Genomic DNA, 21,233 nt, shown 5'->3' with positions numbered 1-21,233 from the left:
GTTCACTGGACTTGGAGGTGGTCTCCTGTTGAGTTCAAAGTCCTTAGCTTCTGAGAACAATACCTACTTAAGGGCCAGCCAGGTGTGATTACAATCTAATTAACTTTAAGTAGCCTAATCAGCAAAGTCAATCACTCTCACTTAATTAAGTCAGTTTAAATTAATCTCTAGGTGCGGCCTTTGAGTATCTGCCAAATCCCATTATTTTTTCACACATCCCAACATCAAGTATCTGTTGACTCTTTCCAAAAGAAGCAGGAACATCAAACATGAACCAGAACAACTTCACCCGGGTAACAGAATTTCTCCTTCTGGGTCTTTCTGATGACCCTCAGACTCTGCTACTGCTCATTGTATTATTCTTGGGGGTCTACTTATGTACTGTGCTTGGGAGCTTACTCCTCATCTACTTGGTTATAACTGACTCACTGCTCCACACACCCATGTACGTTTTTCTTTGCAACTTGTCTGTGGCTGACCTTTGGGCCTCTACCACCATTGTTCCCCAAGCCATTGTTCACATGTTGACCAGGAAGAACATAATTTCCTTCATGGGCTGTGCAGCTCAGATTTTTTTTTCCATCATTTCTGGAGGTACACAGTGTTCACTGTTGGCTGTGATGTCCTATGACCGGTACTTAGCAATCTGTGACCCTATGCATTACTCTCTAATCATGACAGGGAAGGTATGCACCCAGTTGGCATTGACATGCTGGGTGTCTGGCATTGTAATATCCTTGGTTGACACTATATTCACAATTTGCCTCCCCTACCAAGGAGACAATAGGATCGATCATTTCTTTTGTGATGCCCCAATTCTCTTGACCCTGGCATCTGGAGACATTAATGAAGCAGAGATAGCCATTTTCTTCATGGGTGTTGTGATTCTTCTTGTACCTGTGGCCCTGATCCTCATCTCCTATGGTTCTATCATAGTGATTATCATCAGGATGAAGACAACCTCAGGAAGACTCAAAGCATTCTCTACCTGTGGCTCCCATCTCATTGTGGTTATCCTTTTTTATGGGACACTAATACTTGCCTACATGACACCCCAGTCCTCAAGGGAACAGATCAAGGTAGTTGCTATATTCTATGGTGTCATAAACCCAATGCTTAATCCTATCATCTATAGCTTGAGGAATAAGGATGTAATGAGGGCATTCAGGAATGCAGTCAATAGGATGAAATCCTGAATCTTGTGGGATAAATACTTTTGGCCACATCTCTTACCTCCAGCACTTATCATTTAGGCCCCTGGCATAAAATGACCATTTCCTTATGTCTGGTAGTAGGAAATACATAAAAAATACTGGTCTCTTATTTAATATGTATCTATCTATACATATATATGTATTTGTAAGCATGTATTTATGTATATATATTATGTGTATGTATATATGTATATATGTGTATATATATATATAATATTACAGTCTTTCTACATTCTCACAATAATTCAAGTACTGAGAGAATTAGAGATGGTGTATCAATCTCTCCAAAGATTTGGGTAGAGGTTTCCTAATATAGAAAACTCAGAGAAGAATATTGTCAATGTAGAGTTTTCAAAGTTGGTATAAATTTTATACTAGACTTTGGAAAACAGGGCAATATGTGGCTTAAAGACTCATGGCAACAAAGAAATGTGATTAGTCCCCAGGAAATCTAATTGATAGGTGCATTAAATGCTAACCTAGGGGCAGCTAGATGGCGAAGTGGTTAAAGCACCGGCCCTGAATTCAGGAGTACCTGAGTTCAGATCTGACCTCAGACACTTGACACTTACTAGCTGTGTGACCCTGGGCAAGTCACTTAACCCCCATTGCCTGCAAAAAAAAAATGCTAACCTAACCTTTTAAATATTTCTATGGACCTGTCATTTTGTCATTGTAGGGAACTACAATTAATGAAATTCCCTCTACCAATGAAGACTGGCAAATATTATAAGATATATTGTCTTATATCAAAGTTGTTCAGAAACATGGATGAACTTCAATAGTGATTTGGCCTGGATCCCATAACTAATAGTTGACTTAAATACTGCATTTTTTGAAACTGAGGCTGGTTCATACTTACTAGGTGACCCTGCCTCCCTAACCAGATCTTAAACTAGTATTATTAGAAACAGAATTAAACTTATTTTTAAAGTTTTAGTGACACTATGTATTAGTCTATATCTGAAGAGCTATGCTTTGTATTGAATGTAGCATTTTGAGAGGGGAAATTCTAAATTGGAGTGTATCCAGATTATGTTTGAGGAGAATGAAAGGACTTAAAGAAAGCTGTATGGAGATGTGTTCAATAAATAACAGAATCTGGGACTTCTGGGAGCCAAGATGGTAGAGTAAGCAGGAAATCATGATATCCTGTATTCACCTCTAAGCTACTATAAAATAGCACCCCAAAATGATTCTGGAATGGCAGAAAGAGGAAAAAGATAGAGTGAAACTATCTTCTAGTACAATAAACTTGGAAGGTCAGCAAGAAAGGTTTGTCTCACTCAGGTAAAAGTGGAGTGAAGTCTAGAACAGGAAACATCCCACCAAGCCAGTAGGAGGCCTTGCCTCAGTAAGCCAGCAGAAGGTCCTGAGATCCACTGAGGCACAAGCAGGCAAATGCCAACACCAGGACCCTCCCAGTGCCTCAGCATTTCAAGGCTAACAGGTAGATAGCAGTGGGACCTACCACAGGCTTCAGTGTAGCCTCAGGCAAATAGGCAGAAGGAAACTCCAGGACCTACTCACATGCCTCAGTATACCTGGACCCCACAAGTACAAACATACAGACACCAGCACTGGGTCCCCCAAAAAAGGCAGATGTCCAGTGCAGGGACCACATGTGTTTCATCATGGCCATGGACAAACAGGCAGATGTTAGTGCTAGGACCTCCCTTGGGCTTCAGAACATGGGTAGACACCAGTAATGGGACCCACACACACATACATGCTTCAGCTCAGCACCAAATAAGCTAACAGACCCCCTTCAGCCTCCAGCAGCACCAGTCAACACCTACCCCACCTCCTCAGCACAGCACCAGTCACTGGGGTCCCCCATGAACATCAGGGCAAGACCAGTTCAACACCAAGTAAACAGCTAGGCCTACAGCCCCAAAACAAGAAGTTTGGGACAGTGCCACTCCCACTCCAGGAATAGAGTTCAAATTTTAAAGTGTGGGGGAAAGTCTGAAAAAGATGAGCAAAAAAGAATAACAGAAAAAGAATCTGACCATAGAAAGTTATTATGGTGACAAGGAGTATCAAGACACAAACTGAAAAGAGGAAAACACTGTCAAAACATCTGTGGTCAATGCCACAAAGATGGAAAGTGGTCTCAAGGCCAGAAAGAACTAATGGAAGAACTCAAAAAAAAGTTTGAAAATCAAATAAGAGAAGTAGAAGAAAAATTGGAAAAAGAAATGTGTGATACAAATGTGTGAAAAAAGAGTCAATAGCTTGGGAAAAGAAAACACCTGTCTAAAAAGCAGAGTTGGACAAATAGAAAAAGAGATACAAAAATCCACTGAAGGAAATGACTCTTTAAAAAGTAAAGGTAGGACAAGTTAAATTATTTCACATGATGCGGCATGAAAAGACCTACAGCAGAGGGAAATTTGGGAGAGTGGGTGGTGGGCATTGCTTGAACTTTATTTTCATCAGAATTGGATCAGAGAGGAAATAATACACAATAAGTTATCTTCCTCCCTCCCTGACCACCCCCACCCTTAAGAAAACAAGCAATTCGATATAAGAAATACATGTATAGTCATGACAAACATTTCCACATAAGTCAGGTTGTGAAAGAAAAAAGACAAATAGTAATAGTAAATAGTAAAAATAGTAAAAAGACAAATAGTAAATAAATGGTAAGAAAAAGAAATTTTAAAATATGCTTCAATCTGTATTCTGACACCACCAGTTCTTTCTTTGGAGATGGATTGCATTTTTCATAAGTCCTTCAAGGTTGTCTTGGATCATTGCCCTGCCGAGAACAGCCAAGTAGTTCATAGTTGATCATCTTGCAATATTGCTGTTACTTTGTATACAGTACATATCACTGCATCAGCTCATGTAAATCTTTCCAGGTTTTCTGAGAGCATCCTGCTCATCATTTCTTACAGCACAATAATGTTCCATCATAATCTCATCCCACAGCTATTCCCCAATTGATAGGCATCTCCTCAATCTTAAATTTTTTGCACCAGAAAAGGAATGCCTTAAATATTTTTGTACATATAGGTCCTGTAACTTTTTGTTTTTTATCTTTTGGGATACTAACCTAATAGTGATATTACTAGGTCAAAGAGTATGCAGGGTTTTAGAGCCTTTTGGCCTTAGTTCCAAATTACTCTACAGAATTTTTGAATCAGTTTACAATGGTGCATTAATGTCTTGTTTTCCTAATATCCCCTAAAACATTTATCATTTTCCTCTCCTGTCTTATCCAATCCAATAGGTATGAGATAGTACCCCAGAATTGTTTTGACTTACATCTTTCTAATCAATAGAGTTAGAGCATTTTTAAAAATATTGCCATAGATAGCTTTGATTATTTCATCTGAAAACTTCATATCTTTTGATCATTTATCTGTTGGGAAATGGATCTTATTTTACTAAATTTGACTTAGTTCTCTATGTAATTCCAAACATTGAAGGAAGAAATGATGCATTTACTTAAACCTTGTGAACAGCTCCACTAACAATGCATTAGTGTTCCAATTTTCCCACAGCTTCTCCAACAATTATTATCCACCTTCTTTGTCATATTAGCCAATCTGATAGGTGTCAGGTGGTACCTCAGAGTTGTTTTAATTTGCATCTCTCTAATCAATAGTGATTAAGAACATTTCTTCTGAAATCTTGATTTCACTAAATAATGGGAAATGAATGCCAGGAATGTAATGCAATCTTAGAAGCATGGGTTCTTTTCAAAAGAGGTCAGACTTGCACTCTTTTATTTTATACTTCTGAGAACCACATCTTAGAAAGAATGATGATAAACTCAAACATAATCAGAAGATTATTAGGGGACTTGGAGAGTTACTATATTATGATAGCAAAGTATCAGGAAATATTTAGATTGAAAAAGACTTTATTTTTTTTTTAAAGAACTCATTGAGAATTTGGTACGAGGAGACTACCATGGTTCCTAGGAAGACATGAATTGCATTATGTGAGTTCTGAGGTTTTTCCAATCTATGTGATTGCATAGTTTTATGAATCTGTTCTTCTTTGCATCCTCACTTCAGAGCAGAATAACATGACAAGTTGAATATTTTGCCTTTTCCTGAATTTACCTTTCTGCACACAATCAAGTTCTCAGGTTGGTAGTGTTAATAAGTGGGGAAAAGAATAGAGAAAATGGAAACATGAAAAGAATAAATCTAAAGTAGGATCACAATGAGAACCCAAGTATTCCAAAATCCAATAATTTTATTTACAATAATCACATCTTGTTTATTGATCAAAAAGATAAGATTTTATGTTGTAGCAGAAATCCAGGACAATCAAATTTCATTAAGTTGCACTAATCAGAGGTCCTATAAGACTGAGTTAATCTGAAATTTAGAATATTTATAAAGTTAATTTATTTCTTTCAGATACTGACAAATATAGATATCCTACAAGATCTTGTTCATTAAGAAGATAAGATTTGTTTTAATAAGCTTGAAACACATAGAAGGGAATGTAGACTAACTTAGTTGGAATGGCCACCAGTTTTAATTCGTGACATTTTCTTTATAGACTATTACCAAAATCATCATCAAATTATATTATAGAAATCACTTGTAAGTCAGGAATTTGGAATTTGAACCTCAGTACTCAATAGAAACCATATTATCATTGGTACTTAAGTTCTTAGACCTATCCTCAAAAGCCAATTATGAAATGGTACATTTTCTATGAGAAATAGAAGAAAACACAGTTGCAATCATCATAATAAAACTAAACAGCATCCTAAATTTGAACAAGATAGTGTGTTTTTTTCTACAGTGCTAGTGCTTGAGAAATTTAGATTGAATTAGAGGAGGATGGGACACAGTTGTTTGGGAAGGTTTTCAATACGCTATTTCAGAAATCTCAAGACCTTTATATAATGATGGGACTAGTTTTCCTTTTTATATAAACTTATTTACAAATATGATTCCTTTCCATTTCCTTGATTTCCTTAAATAACTTTCATGATTCACAAACTTATTGGTCACATTTGGCTAACACATGAAATTAAGGCCAGGATAGCTTGGGAAGAAAGGAAAGTAAAGGAAATAGAGTCATAAAAAAGTAAGAGACACAGAGATAGAGATTGACCTTCTTGTGAGATTAGAAAGGAATTGCTAGGGAAAAGATGTGGATCAGATGGCTTCCTACAGGTCTTCAAGTAGTGTAATTAGCCCATGATAATTTGATTGCTTTTGTATGTGAGCAGGAGGAAGAGTATCATGGTGGATGGGGGGAAAGAGGGAACAGAAAGCAACTAAAATATTGAGATCTGATATATTTGTGAGTTTGGTGTTACCTCCTTGGGGGAATGTGTACAGAGCTCCTTAGATGAAAGAAGGCATTTTCACATTCATTATCTCATTAGATCCTTGGGAAGAGCTGGAATTCATATGTGCCCTGGCCACCAGCTTCAATAATTCATTCTAATTGAACTGGATATAACAATGTGAGTGTAATGTTCAATTGACAAGGAAGCACCCATGAAATCTGAGGCAAAAATGTTTCCATAATTACATGATTGACATTATCATGGAATAGAATTTTAGGAAGAAGGTTCCAGGACTCCTTATAAAGGCATTACATGAAGGGAGATAAAATGCTCTCAACTTTCCATAACATAAGTAATGCTTCTTCCCGGTAGAGGGTCCACTTGTTCCGAATTATCTCAAATGTGTAGCAATATTCAGGATCCATCATTCTCTTCTGTAATATTTATTACAGAAGAGAATACATGCACTGTTAGATACTACAGATAGAATGAGAAAAAATGAAACAGGAACAGTCCTTTTTAAATGTACATTCTATTGTTTTTGTCCAAATTGGCATATTTGAAATATATGTTAATGTTAATTGAGGTTAAAGGTTTGCTTGTATTTCTGAGTTTCTATTAGAATAAATTCCATAATCTACTCTGACAGAAGAGGGCCAAAAGGGGAAAAGGAGAAATATTATCCTAATTTTGAAAAATAGAAGATTATATGTTAGCCATCAGTGAGCTTCCATTTAAATCTAGATGAAAGTCTAAGGCATATTCTTAAATGGATTTCTTTGTAAATATTTAAGAAAAATAATCACTGAGACCTAACATGGCTTCTTTAAAGTAGAGAAGATTCAAAATTAATCTTTTTTGGTTTTTGGAAAGGATAATGAGACTGATATTCTGTGTTGTATAGTTCTTGGTCTATTCTTGAATGAATGAATAAAGAAGGCATATCAAGATTTCTACAAAATATTTAGCAATATCTCTCATGATATTGTTTTGAATAGACTGGAGAGATATGGCTAACATAATTATAAAATTAAATAAATTTTATCTTGGTAGAATGACTGGAAAACACCAATAGTTTGATTTTAAAGTTTCTTGAAACTTTTGGTAGACTGTAATTATGTGTTCACTGTAATTAGATTGTGTTTAACTGGTAGAAATTAGAAATCCTAAAGAAAAGTACTAAAAAATGATCTATCTATATATTATTGTTGGTAGTAATAGCTCTACAGCAATATATATATATATATATATATGAAAAGGTATTGGAATTTTACTGATGACAAGCTCAAAATGAGTCAATAAATTCACATGGAAGGGAAAAACCCAATGCTATTTGATTTTATATTTGAAAAAATCCATAACCATAATCTAAAACCATAAGGGAATAGATATTCTCACATCACTTTTTCCTTTTCATGTAAAATCTGCAGTATTATATTCATTCCCAGGTGCCACATTTTAGAAAGAAAATTCCCAACTGATCAGTAAACTGTCTAGGGTAGAGAGGAAACAGGAAATCAAGGTTCAAGAGCATCACTAAATAAAAACAGGTTAAAGAAGATCAGAGCATGAGGTTTAATCTTGTGTTCACCTCATTTTTCCCTGGAATCTAGAAGACTTTCTCTTAGAATTAAAAAAGGTCATTTTTTTCTCAGATGCTTTGATTTTTCTGAGTCTTATTTTAGTTCCTTTTCTTAGTTGAATCTTGTTTGTGCTACTGTCCTGTTTAAGCCAGTTGTTCCTCTACTCTTAAGTGCAGTCCATTGTTTGTTTGTTTGTTTTTCATGGTTTGGGGAAGAGAGAAATTTGTCTTGGAAAACAGCTACAGATTTAAGTTATTTAATAATGGCAAGTGGGGAAGAAAGGGATACAGAAAGATTGATGACCCAACTGCCAAGTCTTTTGTGACCTGGGACATTCAATTCCTTTATGTAGAAAGATTGACCAACTGAGCAGTGGGATTAAGTATCCCATATCCCTTTTTTTGCGGCAGCTAAATGGCGCAGTGGATAGAGCACCGGCCCTGGAGTCAGGAGTACCTGAGTTCAAATCCAGTCTCAGACACTTAATACTTACTAGCAGTGTGACCCTGGGCAAGTCACTTTACCCCAATTGCCTCACTAAAAAAAAAAAAAAAAATATATCCCTTTTTTTGTTCTGGGTGGGCCCAGAGGGCACTTTTATTGGCTATGTCCACGTGCTACTAGCTCCCCCTAGCACCCCAACTCAGGCCTTGGCCATGGCTGCCTGGGTCAACCCCAGTGCTGTGAGCTGCTGAATCTTCTGGCTCATCATCTCCATGATAGCTTGCTTCATGGCATGCTTCTCCTGCAAAGCTGGCTGAATTTCTTCCTTCTGCTTAGTGAGGAAGTCAATCTTCCTCTTGAAGAAGTCTTTAGCATCATCAGCTGACTTCTCCACATAGTAGCCAGTTCCTACATCAATGAGAACATGTTCCACATTATGTAACTTCCCAGGTACATACATAGAACTGGTCAATGGGATGAGTAATTCTTTCCCCTCATTGCTCTTGTTCAGCACATTCAGACGCTCCTTGGCCTCCACTTATTTGGTCTGCACAACCTTGAGCTGTGCGATGGATAAAGATAGAAACTCCACCTCCTGGTCCAGCTGGTTCTTGAGCAGCCCCAGCTGTCACAGTGACAACTCTGTGATGTTCACCAACTGTGCCATGTTAGGAGACTGGACAAGGGTGGGCCCATATCCCTTTTGCTGCACATTCCAATTATAGTTACATCAGATAAAAGTGTCCAAGTGGGTAGCATTCAGATTAGGTGTTGAAGTTATGATTGACTAATCTCCAAAGGTCAGTGGGGAGGAGGAGGAGGTGGAAGACAAGAAAAAGGAGAAGGAGAACGTAAGAGAAGAGGAGGATAAGGATCCTGAAGCAGAAGGGGAGGAAGGGGAGAATGAAATAAGAGAGGACAAGAAGTAGGAGATACAGAAAAGGGGAAGAAGAGAGGAAAAGCAAAAAAAGTGGAGGAGGAGGAATAAGAAGAGAAGAAGACAGGGCAAGAGAAGAGTACAGGAAAGAATGAAGAGAAGAAGGGAAAAAGAGTAAATGATAGGAGAGGACAGGAAGAGGGATAACAAAGAGGAAGAAGAAAAAGAATATAAAGAATGCCATGAAGAAGGTAATTACTGAACAGGGTATACATGTATATCAAAGGATATGATTACCAACTTTTGTTCCAAAATAGAATTCAAAGGAAAGAATACATGTACCAAGCATCATTTCAAAGAATATTTACTAACCATAAGAACCATACAAAGGAATCTGTTAAGTATAACCATGTACTAATTATGTGACAGCCCTTCCCCTGGAGTGTCCCCCAAATTGTAGTCACACTCTTAAAATTACCATACATGAAAAGCATTAACATTCATTGATGTAGTTAATGTCTTTTAAATGCCCAAGAAAGCATTATCAAATGACAGATGTAAATTTTGAAGTGACTTTAAAGAGTTATCTACTTCATCCACCTATATTTGCAGGTGAATAGTAAAGGGATGTTAAAATGATTTGCCACAGAATACATGAGCCAATAAGTTCCAAAGGTACATTCAAACCTACATCTTCTGACCCCAAATCCCGTGCATTTTCCCTTTACCATGTATCATAGGAGAGGACATAGACTCCACATAGACTTATTGATAGTTTCCCCAAAACGAGCTCCCTTTCTCCATCAGATTAACAGCTCAGCTCACAGCAATACCTTCCAATTTACTAGTAACAGAAGCTACAATACATATCAAGATTTGTTGAAAACAAACCTTGGAGGGATCAAATACAACAATTCACCTTCATTCAGCATGACCACTGTTTTGTTTTGTTTTGGTCCCACAAACCCGGCAATACGAGTAAAGAGAGCAAGAAAGATTTAGATAGTTTTAATAGTGCTGAAGCTGAAGACTCTTATGGAGTTCCACGGGGCCTGAGTGAGGTTCTTCTTCAGCGATAGAGTTTATGCCATAATCCCTTGAATTTCTTTTAGCTATTCTATGAGTTTATCTTTGCTCACAGAGGAAATAGCTAATTTGGGGGGTGACTCTCCCCAAATAATCCCATAGACCTACCCTGAAGAAAAGCAATGGTCTCAGAAATATTGATTCACATCTTCATTAAATTAAGACCAGGACACTAGATCACTGATTCATACATTCAACAAACGTAAAATATGAGTATACTTTGAGCAGAACAATATGCTAGAAGTTGATGAAAAATACAATGTAAATAAAAGAGTCTCTTCCCTTCAGGATCTTTTGCTCATTATGAAGGTAAAATTCTAAAACAGAAAGTTATGTATGAAGGTAGTGGGGAAAGGTCATTACTAAATAATGGTGGTAGATAAGCTCTCAGGCAGCAAGTAATATTGGAGTTGATTTTTCAGTTATTTGAAAGTAATATTAAGCAATTAGTCTGTCAGGAACAAAGGTTTTTTTTTTTTTCCTTTTGGGCAGGGCAATGAGGGTTAAATGACTTGCCCAGGGTCACACAGCTAGTAAGTGTTAAGTGTCTGAGGCCAAATTTGAACTCAGGTCCTCCTGAATCCAAGGCTGGTGCTTTATCCACTGTACCACTTAGCTGCCCCCAAAGCTTTTCTTAAAATGCATAGTCCAACCATGTGACCCCCTTCCCCAATAAACTCAAGCGATTGCCTATCACTCCCAGGATCAAATATAGTCCTCTGTTTGGCATTCAAAGGCCTTCATAACATATACTCCCTACCTTTCCAAGCTTCCTACCAAAATACACTCTTCAAACCAGGGATATTGAAGTCCTTTTTGTTCCTCAAACAACACACACCATGTCCCTACACTGAGCATTTTTTACTGGCTGAATCTGATATGTGAAATACTTTTCTCCTCATCTCCATCTTCTGGCTTCCCTGGCTTCCTTAAAGTCTCAGTTAAAATTTCATCTTCTACAGGAAGCAATTCCTAATATCTCAATTCTAAGATCTTGTCCCTGTTTATTATTTCCTATTTGTTCAACTTATAACTTGTTTGTTAATAGTTGTTTGCATGTCGTCTCTCTCATTGGGTTGTAACCTCTTCAAAGACAGATTGTATTTTGCCATTCTAGGTACCCCCAGAAGTTAGTACATTATCTGGCACATGGCATGCACTTAATAAGTGTTTGTTGACTGTCTGACAAATCAGTCCCTGATGTCAAGGAGATCATAATTTAAAGTGAGAAACAACATATAAATATGTTCAAACAAACTAGATAAAGGAAAAATGGAAAATTATAAACAGAAGTGAGGCACTAGAATTTATGGGGGTAAGGAAGAGCTTCTTCTAAAATGTGGAATCTTACTGGGGACTTGAAGAAAGTGAGGAAAACCAGAAAGTAGAAATGGGAGAAATAATTATAGGAAAGAGGACAGCCAGTGAAAAGCTCCCAGATAGGGATGTTGGAATATCTTGTGTAAAGAGTATCAAGGAGGTCAGTATCACTGGATTGCAGAATTTGTTGGGAGAGAGGGCTGGTTAAAGAGTCATCCAGCTAAATAAATATACTCAATATCTGTTTAAACAGGGCTAATTACTTAAACTAACAATTTAATTTCCTCTTTTTAAAAAAAGGAAGGGGCAGATGAGATAGTAAGCACTTTGTAAGTAAGCACTTAAGTAAGCACTTAAGATGCTGTGCAAATGTTAGAATAAGATGGTGATAATGAGGAGGAGGAGGAGGAGGAGGAGGAGGAGGAGGAGGAGGAGGAGGAGGAGGATTTTGCAATCAAAACTGATCCATAGTATAATTACTTGAGCCATTTCTAATTAATGACCACTTTGTATGGTTGAGAGAGTTGGCTCCTCTAGCCTAACTCAAGAAAATACAAACCCACCTCAAACAGTTGTGTGTTGGTCTGGAGAAGGTTCATTGATAAGGGAACAATCCCCAAGATGGAGTTTCAGACATCAGAGATGTGAGAAAGAGATAAAATGTTGAATCTTTTTTGTCACCAACAACTGGAGGACTACTTCAGTATATATTCTTGTGTTTGGATCGTGGCTTGCATTCTGATATGGGCCTATCTAGGACCCCCAAATTTACTTCCCTTAATTCAGACATGACCTGAATAGTCTCTAGAACTCACACTTCCTCTGGAAATCAATCAACAAATTGGCATTAAGTACCCACTATGAGCCAGGATACTTACTATTCCTACTTTAAATAAGCATTCATTAAGCACCTATTATTCTCAGTAGTAGGGGTTGGAAATAAAACAACAAAAAGGAAAAAGACCTAGCCTTAAACGAATACATGTTCTTTTTGGCATATTCTAAGGGGAACTGGCAAATTTGCAGAACTAGTCATAGCAGAAAAAACAAATTAATACACATAATATGTGAGTGACATACTCATTCTCTCAATAAGAAAAAATGAGTATGTCATCTAAATAAGTTGTAATGAATTGCTTGAGGACTGACAGGAATCATAAAATTATAGAATCATTGACTCTCAGACTTAGCAGGGACATTAGAAGTGTGTTATTTAAAATATTGGGGACTAAGGCTAGGTTTTCTAAAAGATTGCTACTTATAAATTAATGGCTATTGCACCAGTTTGGCAGTAAGCATTTATTATTCAATAATATCACATATTAATAAAGTATTGACCACATGTCTCCCTGACTTCCCTATTAGTCACAGGCTTACAGGCCTAAACAATTACATACCCAGCATGGAGAGTAAGAGTCCCATGCTATTTGAAAAATGTTGCCAAAGGATGTGCTTAATGCAGGGTTGCTACAAACTTACAATTTGTAAACAACAACAACAATCCACTATACCTGTGAATTACAATAAATTGAAGCGCAATAGAATGAGGCAGACCTGTATTCCCAAAGATTTATGGTTAAGAATGATTTTTCCTATAAAAATGAATATAGTCCTATGGAGGGGAAAATGGTTATTTAATGAAGTAGGGGATTTCTAAGCATTCTTGATGAAAAACCAGAGCTGAGTAAAACCTTGAAAGTGCAAATATAGGAATCAGGAGAAATATTTTTTAAAAGGAAAAAGATAAGTAAACAGTCCTAAGGGGCTAAAAGAAAGATAAACTGTTTACATTTTTTTTGTGGGGGTTAAAATGACCTGCCTAGGGTCACACAGCTAGTAAGTGTCAAGTGTCTGAGACTGGATTTGAATTCAGGTCCTCCTGAATCCAGGGCCTGTGCTTTTTTCACTCTGTTTACATTCTAATATGGGGTAATAATACATATGACCATATCTTAGGAAAAATGATGATATGACTAATGTGGAAATATGTTTAACATAATTGTACCGTATAGAATATAGCAGGGTTTTGTTTTGTTTTTTTTTTTGCTATCTTGGGGAGGGGGAGGGAAGGGAGAGAGGAGAAAAAATTTGGAATTCAAAATCTTACAAATATGAATGTGGAAAGTTATCTTTACATATAATTGGGAATTTTTTTTAAACTATTAAATGGGAAAAGGAACAATGATAAATTAAAGTATCATCTGAGGATGCTGAGGGGATTTCAAGATCTACTATATTAATCTAACAATGTTTCTGGAAATATTTAGAGCAGAAAATATGTTTTTTCAAAAGAACTCATTGGGAATCTTGTGGAAGGAGGGGACAATGGTTCCTAGCAAGACACAGATTGTATTAAATTAGCTCTCAGGTTGCTCCCAACTATGTGATGCACGGTTTTCTGTATTTGCTGTTCTTTGCACTCTAATTTCACAGCACAATAACAAGACAAACTGGATGTTTGCCTTCTCCTGGTTTACTTTCATGGGCCCTTTGGAACTCCAAACACAATCAAGTTCTGAGGTTAGTAGTGCTAAGAAGTGGGGAAAAGAATAGAGAAAATGGAAACATGAACAAATATAAAGTAGGGTTACAATGAGAACATTCCAGCTCCCAATCATTTTACCTAAACAAGCACATCTTATCTATTGGCCAAGAAGATAAGTTTTTATTTTCCTTATTTTTTTTTTTTGGTGAAGCAGTTGGGATTAAGTGATATTTTTCTAATCATTTAGATCTGACTTTATTAGTGTGAAAAATGTTTTGTAGTTGTGTTCATATAGTTTCTGGGTTTGTCTTGGCATGAAAAAATGAGAGATAGATAGACACAGAGGTAGATAGAGATTGACCTTCTTATGAGATTATAAAGGAAGAGCTAGGAAAGAGATATAGATCAGAAGACTTTCCAAAGGTCTTCAAGTAGGATTATTTGCCCATGATAATCTGCTTGTTATCTTCAGTGAGCAGGATAAAGACAATCTCAGTGGTGGAGTGAGAAGAGGGGGTAGAGAGCAACCAGGAATTTGAGATTTGACATATTTCTGAATTTGGTGTTACATCCACAGGGAAATGGGTATATAGCTCCTTAAAGGATAGAAGGGATTTTAATAGTCATTAACTCATAAAATCCTTGGGAAGAGTTAGAATAGACATGTGCCCTAGGCACCAGCTTCAACAATTCATTCTGATTAAACTATATATAACAGTGTGGGAAGAATGTCCTACAATTCATTTCATCCACTTCCTTAAAGTATTAATTAATAAGGAGGCATCCATGAAATTCAAGGCAAAAATATTTTTTACCATAATCAAAGGATCTGCATTATTATGGAACAGAATCTTAGAAAGAGAGCTCCATGACTCCTAATATGGGCACTGTATGCAAAGAGATAATGGTCTCAACAACCATAACCTAATGTAAGGCTTCTTCCTGACAGTGGGGCCAATTATTCCAAACCATCTCAACTGTAGCTCAATACTCTGCACTCATCACTCTCTTCTATAATCAACCAACACTAATTGTAAGACCTACTATGTGAAATGCATTGTGTTAAATATTGCAGATACAATGAGAAAAAACAAAACAGGAACAATCCTTTAACATGTACCTTCTATTTTTGTACAAATTTAAATATATGAAATATGTATGTTAAAGTTAATTGAGATTAAAGGTTTTTGAAGGTTATTTAAAATACTAGAGAGCATAGGAATAAATGGAGCTAATTTTAAAATGATAAGTAATATTTATCTAAAACAATCAGCAACCATTAAGTATAATGGGGATAATCTAGAAGCCTTCCCAGTACAATCAGGGGTGAAGCAAAGACACCCATTATCATCTCTATTATTTAATATTGTACTGGAAATGTTAGCTATAGCAAGAAGAGGAGAAAGAGTAATTAAAGGAATTAGAAGAGGTGCTGAGGAAACAAAACTATCACTCTTTGCAGACGATATAAAGTTATACTTAGAAAATCCTAGAAAAGCAACTGAAAAACTACTTGAAGTTATTAACAACTTCAGCAAAGTGGCAAGATGCAAAATAAACCCACATAAATCATCAGGAACAGCTTCCAGAGCTCTCAGTATACAGATGGTGAAAGGGTTGGACAACTAGTCAGAAGGAGATTAAAGGGACCCTTTGTTGGCACTGAGAGCACTGAGACTCTTTTGCATTTCTTGTACAAAGTTCTTGGTCACAGACCAAGGATAAGGAAGAGAACTAGCAGGAGTGGGGACCAGGGTCACCATTACAGCGCAGAAAAGAGTGTTTGTTATTGCTCACAGAACAGAGCACAGAACAGGAGGAGCAATCAACACACCTTTCCTTAGATCATACCACCTTGGAAGAACTGAAAACATAGATCCCCAGATCTAGCTCTGAGAATAGCAACTAGAAAAGCTTGAAGCTTGGGACAGTGCTCCCTACACCCCAGGATAAGAGAGCAATTTTAACATCAAATTAAAAGGCAGGAAATAGGCAGGGCAATGAACAAACAAAAAACCATGAACATAGAAAATTATAATAGTGACAGCGAAGATCAAAACACAAACTCAGAAAAAGACAACAAAATCAAAACAACAGAAAGGAACCCCTTAAAGAAAATGTGAAGGGACAACTTTCCACAGTGATCTGTCCCCCAGCCAAATATTCCTCTCTCCTACAAAATCTATTTTTATTTTACAAAATTAATGCAGAGCCTTCAATTCTTTGGGTAAGCTGGCCCCTTGATCCGGGTCACAAGTCCCCCCAACAGTGTTATAGAACTTTTCTGTGGAAATGGAAGAAGAAGAGATTCTAGTCAATAAAAAAGACAAAACCAAGGAAGACAGGATGGTGCCTAAGACTGTGCTGGCAATAGATGTTTAGCAGAGCGCAAATGAGACAGCCATATTGGCAGCATCGGCCAAATTGGTGGAAGATGCTCAGGCCACAATGAGAACAGTAACCTAAAAATTTACCTTGATATAACCAGGAAGCGTTGAGGAAGCTGTTAGAAAGATAGAGATAGAGATATATAGAGATAGAGATATACACATACATACATACATACATACATACATATATACATACATACATACATATATATATATATACATATACATATTACAAAGAAAACAATGTCCAATATAGTTTCCTCAACACTTCAGAAATCTCAGAATGATGAACTTCCTCCTATACCCACTCCTCTGCCTCCTCTGCATAGGTTCTTCTAAAATAATCTGCAGGCCTGGTGCCAGAGACTCAATATCAGTAAAAATGGCCAGAAGCACATTCTATGACAAAAGTCTCTTGACTTTTGGAGCATGTGTCACCTTCTGAGGAAGACACCCCCAGCATGGAAGAAAAATCAAAACAGAAACTTCATTTGAAAAAGATTATCCAGGTGAATTTCAGACAGTGGTTAAAGAAGCAGAAACACTGACTAATAAGAAAAAGAAAATAGAGGCGACAAATATCACTCTTTTCCAGACAGCCAGAATGGCAGCATGAAGCAAACTTGTGACAACGGTGAAGTCCAAGGCTATATAGCACATCTCCACATCTTCTGAGACTACCAGGTAGGAGCAATTAGATTTCCCGTGATGGTATGTAATACATGGTAAACCTTTTTCCCAATGGTGTTGCTGGTTTAGTTCCTTTGGAATTCCATGCTAGACAGATCTGGATGCCTGAAAGTAACATATTAATCTCTCTCTTGTTCTGGTCTACCTGTTCTTTCCCACTTCCAGAAGTAGAAGATAATTGGTTGTGCCTCAAATGTGTCTACAAGAATAAAATCCTGATGGACAATTATTCTGTGACCATAAAGGACTAAGGCTACAAGACTCGTTTTACTTCCTCAAGATACTGACTTATAAATGTGACTTTCCTTCCTTCAATGTAGAATTTCTTTCCCAATTAGTCAATGGCATAGCTCCTGTTTCCACTGGGAAAGTGTTCATCCAGACAAGTTTTTGTTAAGGATAGAAAAGTCCTTAGAAGTTACCAAGGTAGAAAGGACCTAACATTGCCAACCAAGTTCGTATATTATATGGTTTTGATCAGCAGCTGAGGATAAAGAAAGATGAAAATCTTATAACCAAATAAAATTTAACTTTATTCACCAAAAAACAAACAAACAAACAAACAAAAACAGAAAAAAAAGAAAATGTGAATAGGTCTCAGGACCAAAAAGAACTCCTGAAAGAGCACATAAGAGATTTTAAAAACCAAATAAGGAAGGTAAAGAAAAAATAGGAAAAAGAAATGAAAGTTATGTAAGAAAATTAAAAAGAGTCAACAGCTTGGTAAAGAAGGTACAAAAAATTATTAAAGAAAATAATACCTTATAAAACAGAAAAGGACAAACGGTAAAAATAAATGCACAAAAAACACTGGAGAAGTTCTTTAAAAAGCAAAATTGGCCAAATGGAAAAAGAGGTAGAAAAGTTCACTGAAGAAAAAAATTCCTTAAAAATTAGAATTGGGCAAGTGGAATCTATTGATTCCATGAGACATCAAGGAACAATAAAACAGGAACAAAATAACAAAAGATGGAAGAAAATGTCAATATTTCACTGGAAAAGCAACTGACCTAGAAAAAATATCAAGGAGAGAAAATCTGAGAATTACTTCACTACCTGAAAGCCATGATTGGAAAAAAAGGGAGGCGGGGGGGGGGGGGGAGGGGCTGGGCATCATATTTCAAGAAGTTGTCAAAGAAAACTGACCTGATATTCTAAAACAAAATGGTAAAATAGAAATCGAAAGGATCCACCAATTGCCCTCTGGAAAAAGATCCCAAAATAAAAATTCACAGGTCAAGTAGAAAATATTGCAAGTAGACAAAAAGAAATCATCAAATATCATGCAGACACAGCCAGGATAATGCAAGATTTAGCAGCTTCTATATAAATGATCCAAGGACCTGGAATGTGATATGTGAGAAGGTAAAGGAACTAGTATTAGAACCAATCATCATCTAATTGACAAAGCTGCAAAAAATGGATATTTAATGAAATTGAGGACTTTAAAGCATTTCTGTTAAAAACAACAGAGGTAAATAGAAAAAAAAATAGACTTTCAAATACAAGACTCAAGAAAAGCATTAAAAAGTAACCAGGAAAAATAAATTGTAAGTATAACAAGTAATGCTATTTGTTACTGCTAAAACACTTTCTCATTATTACGACAATAAGGAATATACATAGACAGAGGGCCCGGGGGTGAGTTGAATATGATGAGATGACTATCCAATCAGGGGGGAGAAAGAAAAATGCACTGTGAGAAAAAGAAAGGGAGAGATAAAATGGAGTAAATTATCTGACAAAAAAGGCATGAAAGAGATTTTACATTGGAATAGAAGATGAGGGAAGTAGAGTGGACTGCCTGAAGTTTACTTATCAGATTTGGCTGCAAGCAGAAATAACATATATACTCAGTTAGGTGTAGAAATCTGTCTTACCTTTTGAGAGATTAAAAGGGGAAAGAATAATGGTGGGGGGTGATAGAAAGAGGGTACGTTGGGGGAGGTAAAAGACAGAAGCAAAACACTTTTGAGAATGGACAGGGTGAAAAGGGAGAAAGAGTAGGATAAATGTGGGGACAATAGGATGGAGGGAAATACATAAGTATGCAATCATTACTGTGAAAAAATTTACACTAAGTTTCTTTGATAAACACCATATTTTTCAAATATATAGAAAACTGATTCAAATTTTAGAAATAAAAGACATTTCTTAATTGATAAATTGATAAACAGATATAAATGGCACTTTTCAGATGAAGTAATCAAAGTTATCTATAGTCAAATTAAATAATGAAAAAAAACTGCTATTGGTTAGAGAAATGCAGTGAAAACAAATCCGAGATACCATCCTATTCCTATATGATTGGCTAATATGACAGGAAAGAAAAATGACAAATGTTGGAAGGGATGTGGAAAAATTAAGCAACTAATGCAGTGTTGGTAAAGTTGTATACTGAGTCAATCATTCTGGAGAGAGATTTGGAACTATGTCGAAAGAACTATAAAGCCACACATACCCTTTAGACAAGTAATTCCACAATTAGGTCTGACTGCCATAGGGATGAAAATAAAAAAGAAAGGGACCCATATGTACAAAAATATTTATAGCAACTCTTTATGTGGTGGCAAAGAATTGGAAATTTATGGAAATGTCCATCAACAAGGGAATGGCTGAACAAGTTCTTATATATGATTCTGATGGAATACTATTTTTCTATAATAAATGATGAGCAGGATGCTCTCAGAAAAACCTAGAAATATTTAAATGAATTGATGCAAAGTGAAATAAGCAGAACCAGAAGAACATTATATACAGTAATAGCAATGTTGTATGGTATTCAACTGTGAATAATTTACATTTTTTCAGCAATACAATGATCCAAAACAATTCTGAAGGACTTATGATGAAACATACTATCCATCTCCAAAGAAAAAACTAATGGAGTCTGAATGTAGATCAAGGCATAATTTTTCTTTACTTCATTTATTTTTCTTTTATTTATATTTTCTTGACTTGCGTAGAAATATGTTTTGCATGACTGGACATGTATACTCTGTGTCAAATTGCTTGCCTTAATGGAGACAGGGGAGGAAAAGCAGGGAGGGAGGAAGGAAGGGAGGAAAATTGGAGCTCAAATTTGAAAAAAAAAAAAACAAGTAAAATTCTTTTTACATGTAATTGGGAGGAAATAAAATATTAAAACAACAAAAAAAATCAAATTAAGAAGTAAGAAAGAGGGATGCTCTGGGAGAAGAGGGATTAGGTACACAATATACAGAAGCAAATGAGCACAGAAGTGTAGTATTTGATAAACCCAGATTCTAGCTGTTAGGGCAAAAACTTGGTATTTGACAAAAACTGTTGAGATAAATGGAAAGTAACCTGGTAAAAACTAGGCATAGTGCAAAAACTTAGACTGTATACAAAGATAAGGTTAAAAGGAGTTCGTGATTTAGGCAAGAAATATAATATCATAAGCAAATTAGTGGAACGTGAAAGAAATTGCTTATAATATATTTAGACAGGGGGAAAATACTATCAATCTCCAGATAGAAAACTGATAGACTCAGAGTGCGGATTTATGTATATTTTTTCTCTTCTCCTTGATTTTTTGAGAATATGGCTAATGTGGGAATTTGTTTCACATGATTTCATTTTTGTGAGGAGTCTTATATTTCTTGCCTTCTAAATAGATGGGAAAGGAATGAGGAAGGAAGATAATTTGGAAGTTAAAATAAAATTGAATTTTAAAAATCATCAGAAGCTCCTCCTCTATAAAACCGGAAAAATGGATGAAAAGACAATGTTGATTCTTTATAGCTGATCTGCCAAGCATGACAATTTTTTTAAAACCGGGGAGAGAAAGTAATGATTCACTGTTTCACTGGCCAATGAGAGGGCTCACTCTTTGGGAGCATACATAGTAT

General features: G+C 36.2%; 1 protein-coding gene and 2 pseudogenes across 1 annotated transcript; 2 read left to right on the top strand and 1 right to left on the bottom strand.

Moving 5' to 3' along the window:
• Window positions 1-269: 269 nt before the first annotated feature.
• LOC122743655 (olfactory receptor 2D2-like) lies at window positions 270-1,196 on the top strand. Its single transcript, XM_043988758.1, has one exon. The coding sequence runs from the start codon at window positions 270-272 to the stop codon at window positions 1,194-1,196; it is 927 nt and encodes a 308-aa protein (XP_043844693.1).
• A 7,516-nt stretch (window positions 1,197-8,712) lies between these two features.
• Window positions 8,713-9,195, bottom strand: LOC122743678 (annotated as a pseudogene).
• Window positions 9,196-16,573: 7,378 nt separating this feature from the next.
• Window positions 16,574-17,612, top strand: LOC122739007 (annotated as a pseudogene).
• Window positions 17,613-21,233: the final 3,621 nt, after the last annotated feature.

Source organism: Dromiciops gliroides, chromosome 2, assembly GCF_019393635.1.
Source record: "Dromiciops gliroides isolate mDroGli1 chromosome 2, mDroGli1.pri, whole genome shotgun sequence".
In the NCBI taxonomy this organism is placed as follows: Eukaryota; Metazoa; Chordata; class Mammalia; order Microbiotheria; family Microbiotheriidae; genus Dromiciops; species Dromiciops gliroides.
Note: the sequence above shows the minus strand (reverse complement) of the source record. Positions and strands in the feature narration are given on the sequence as shown.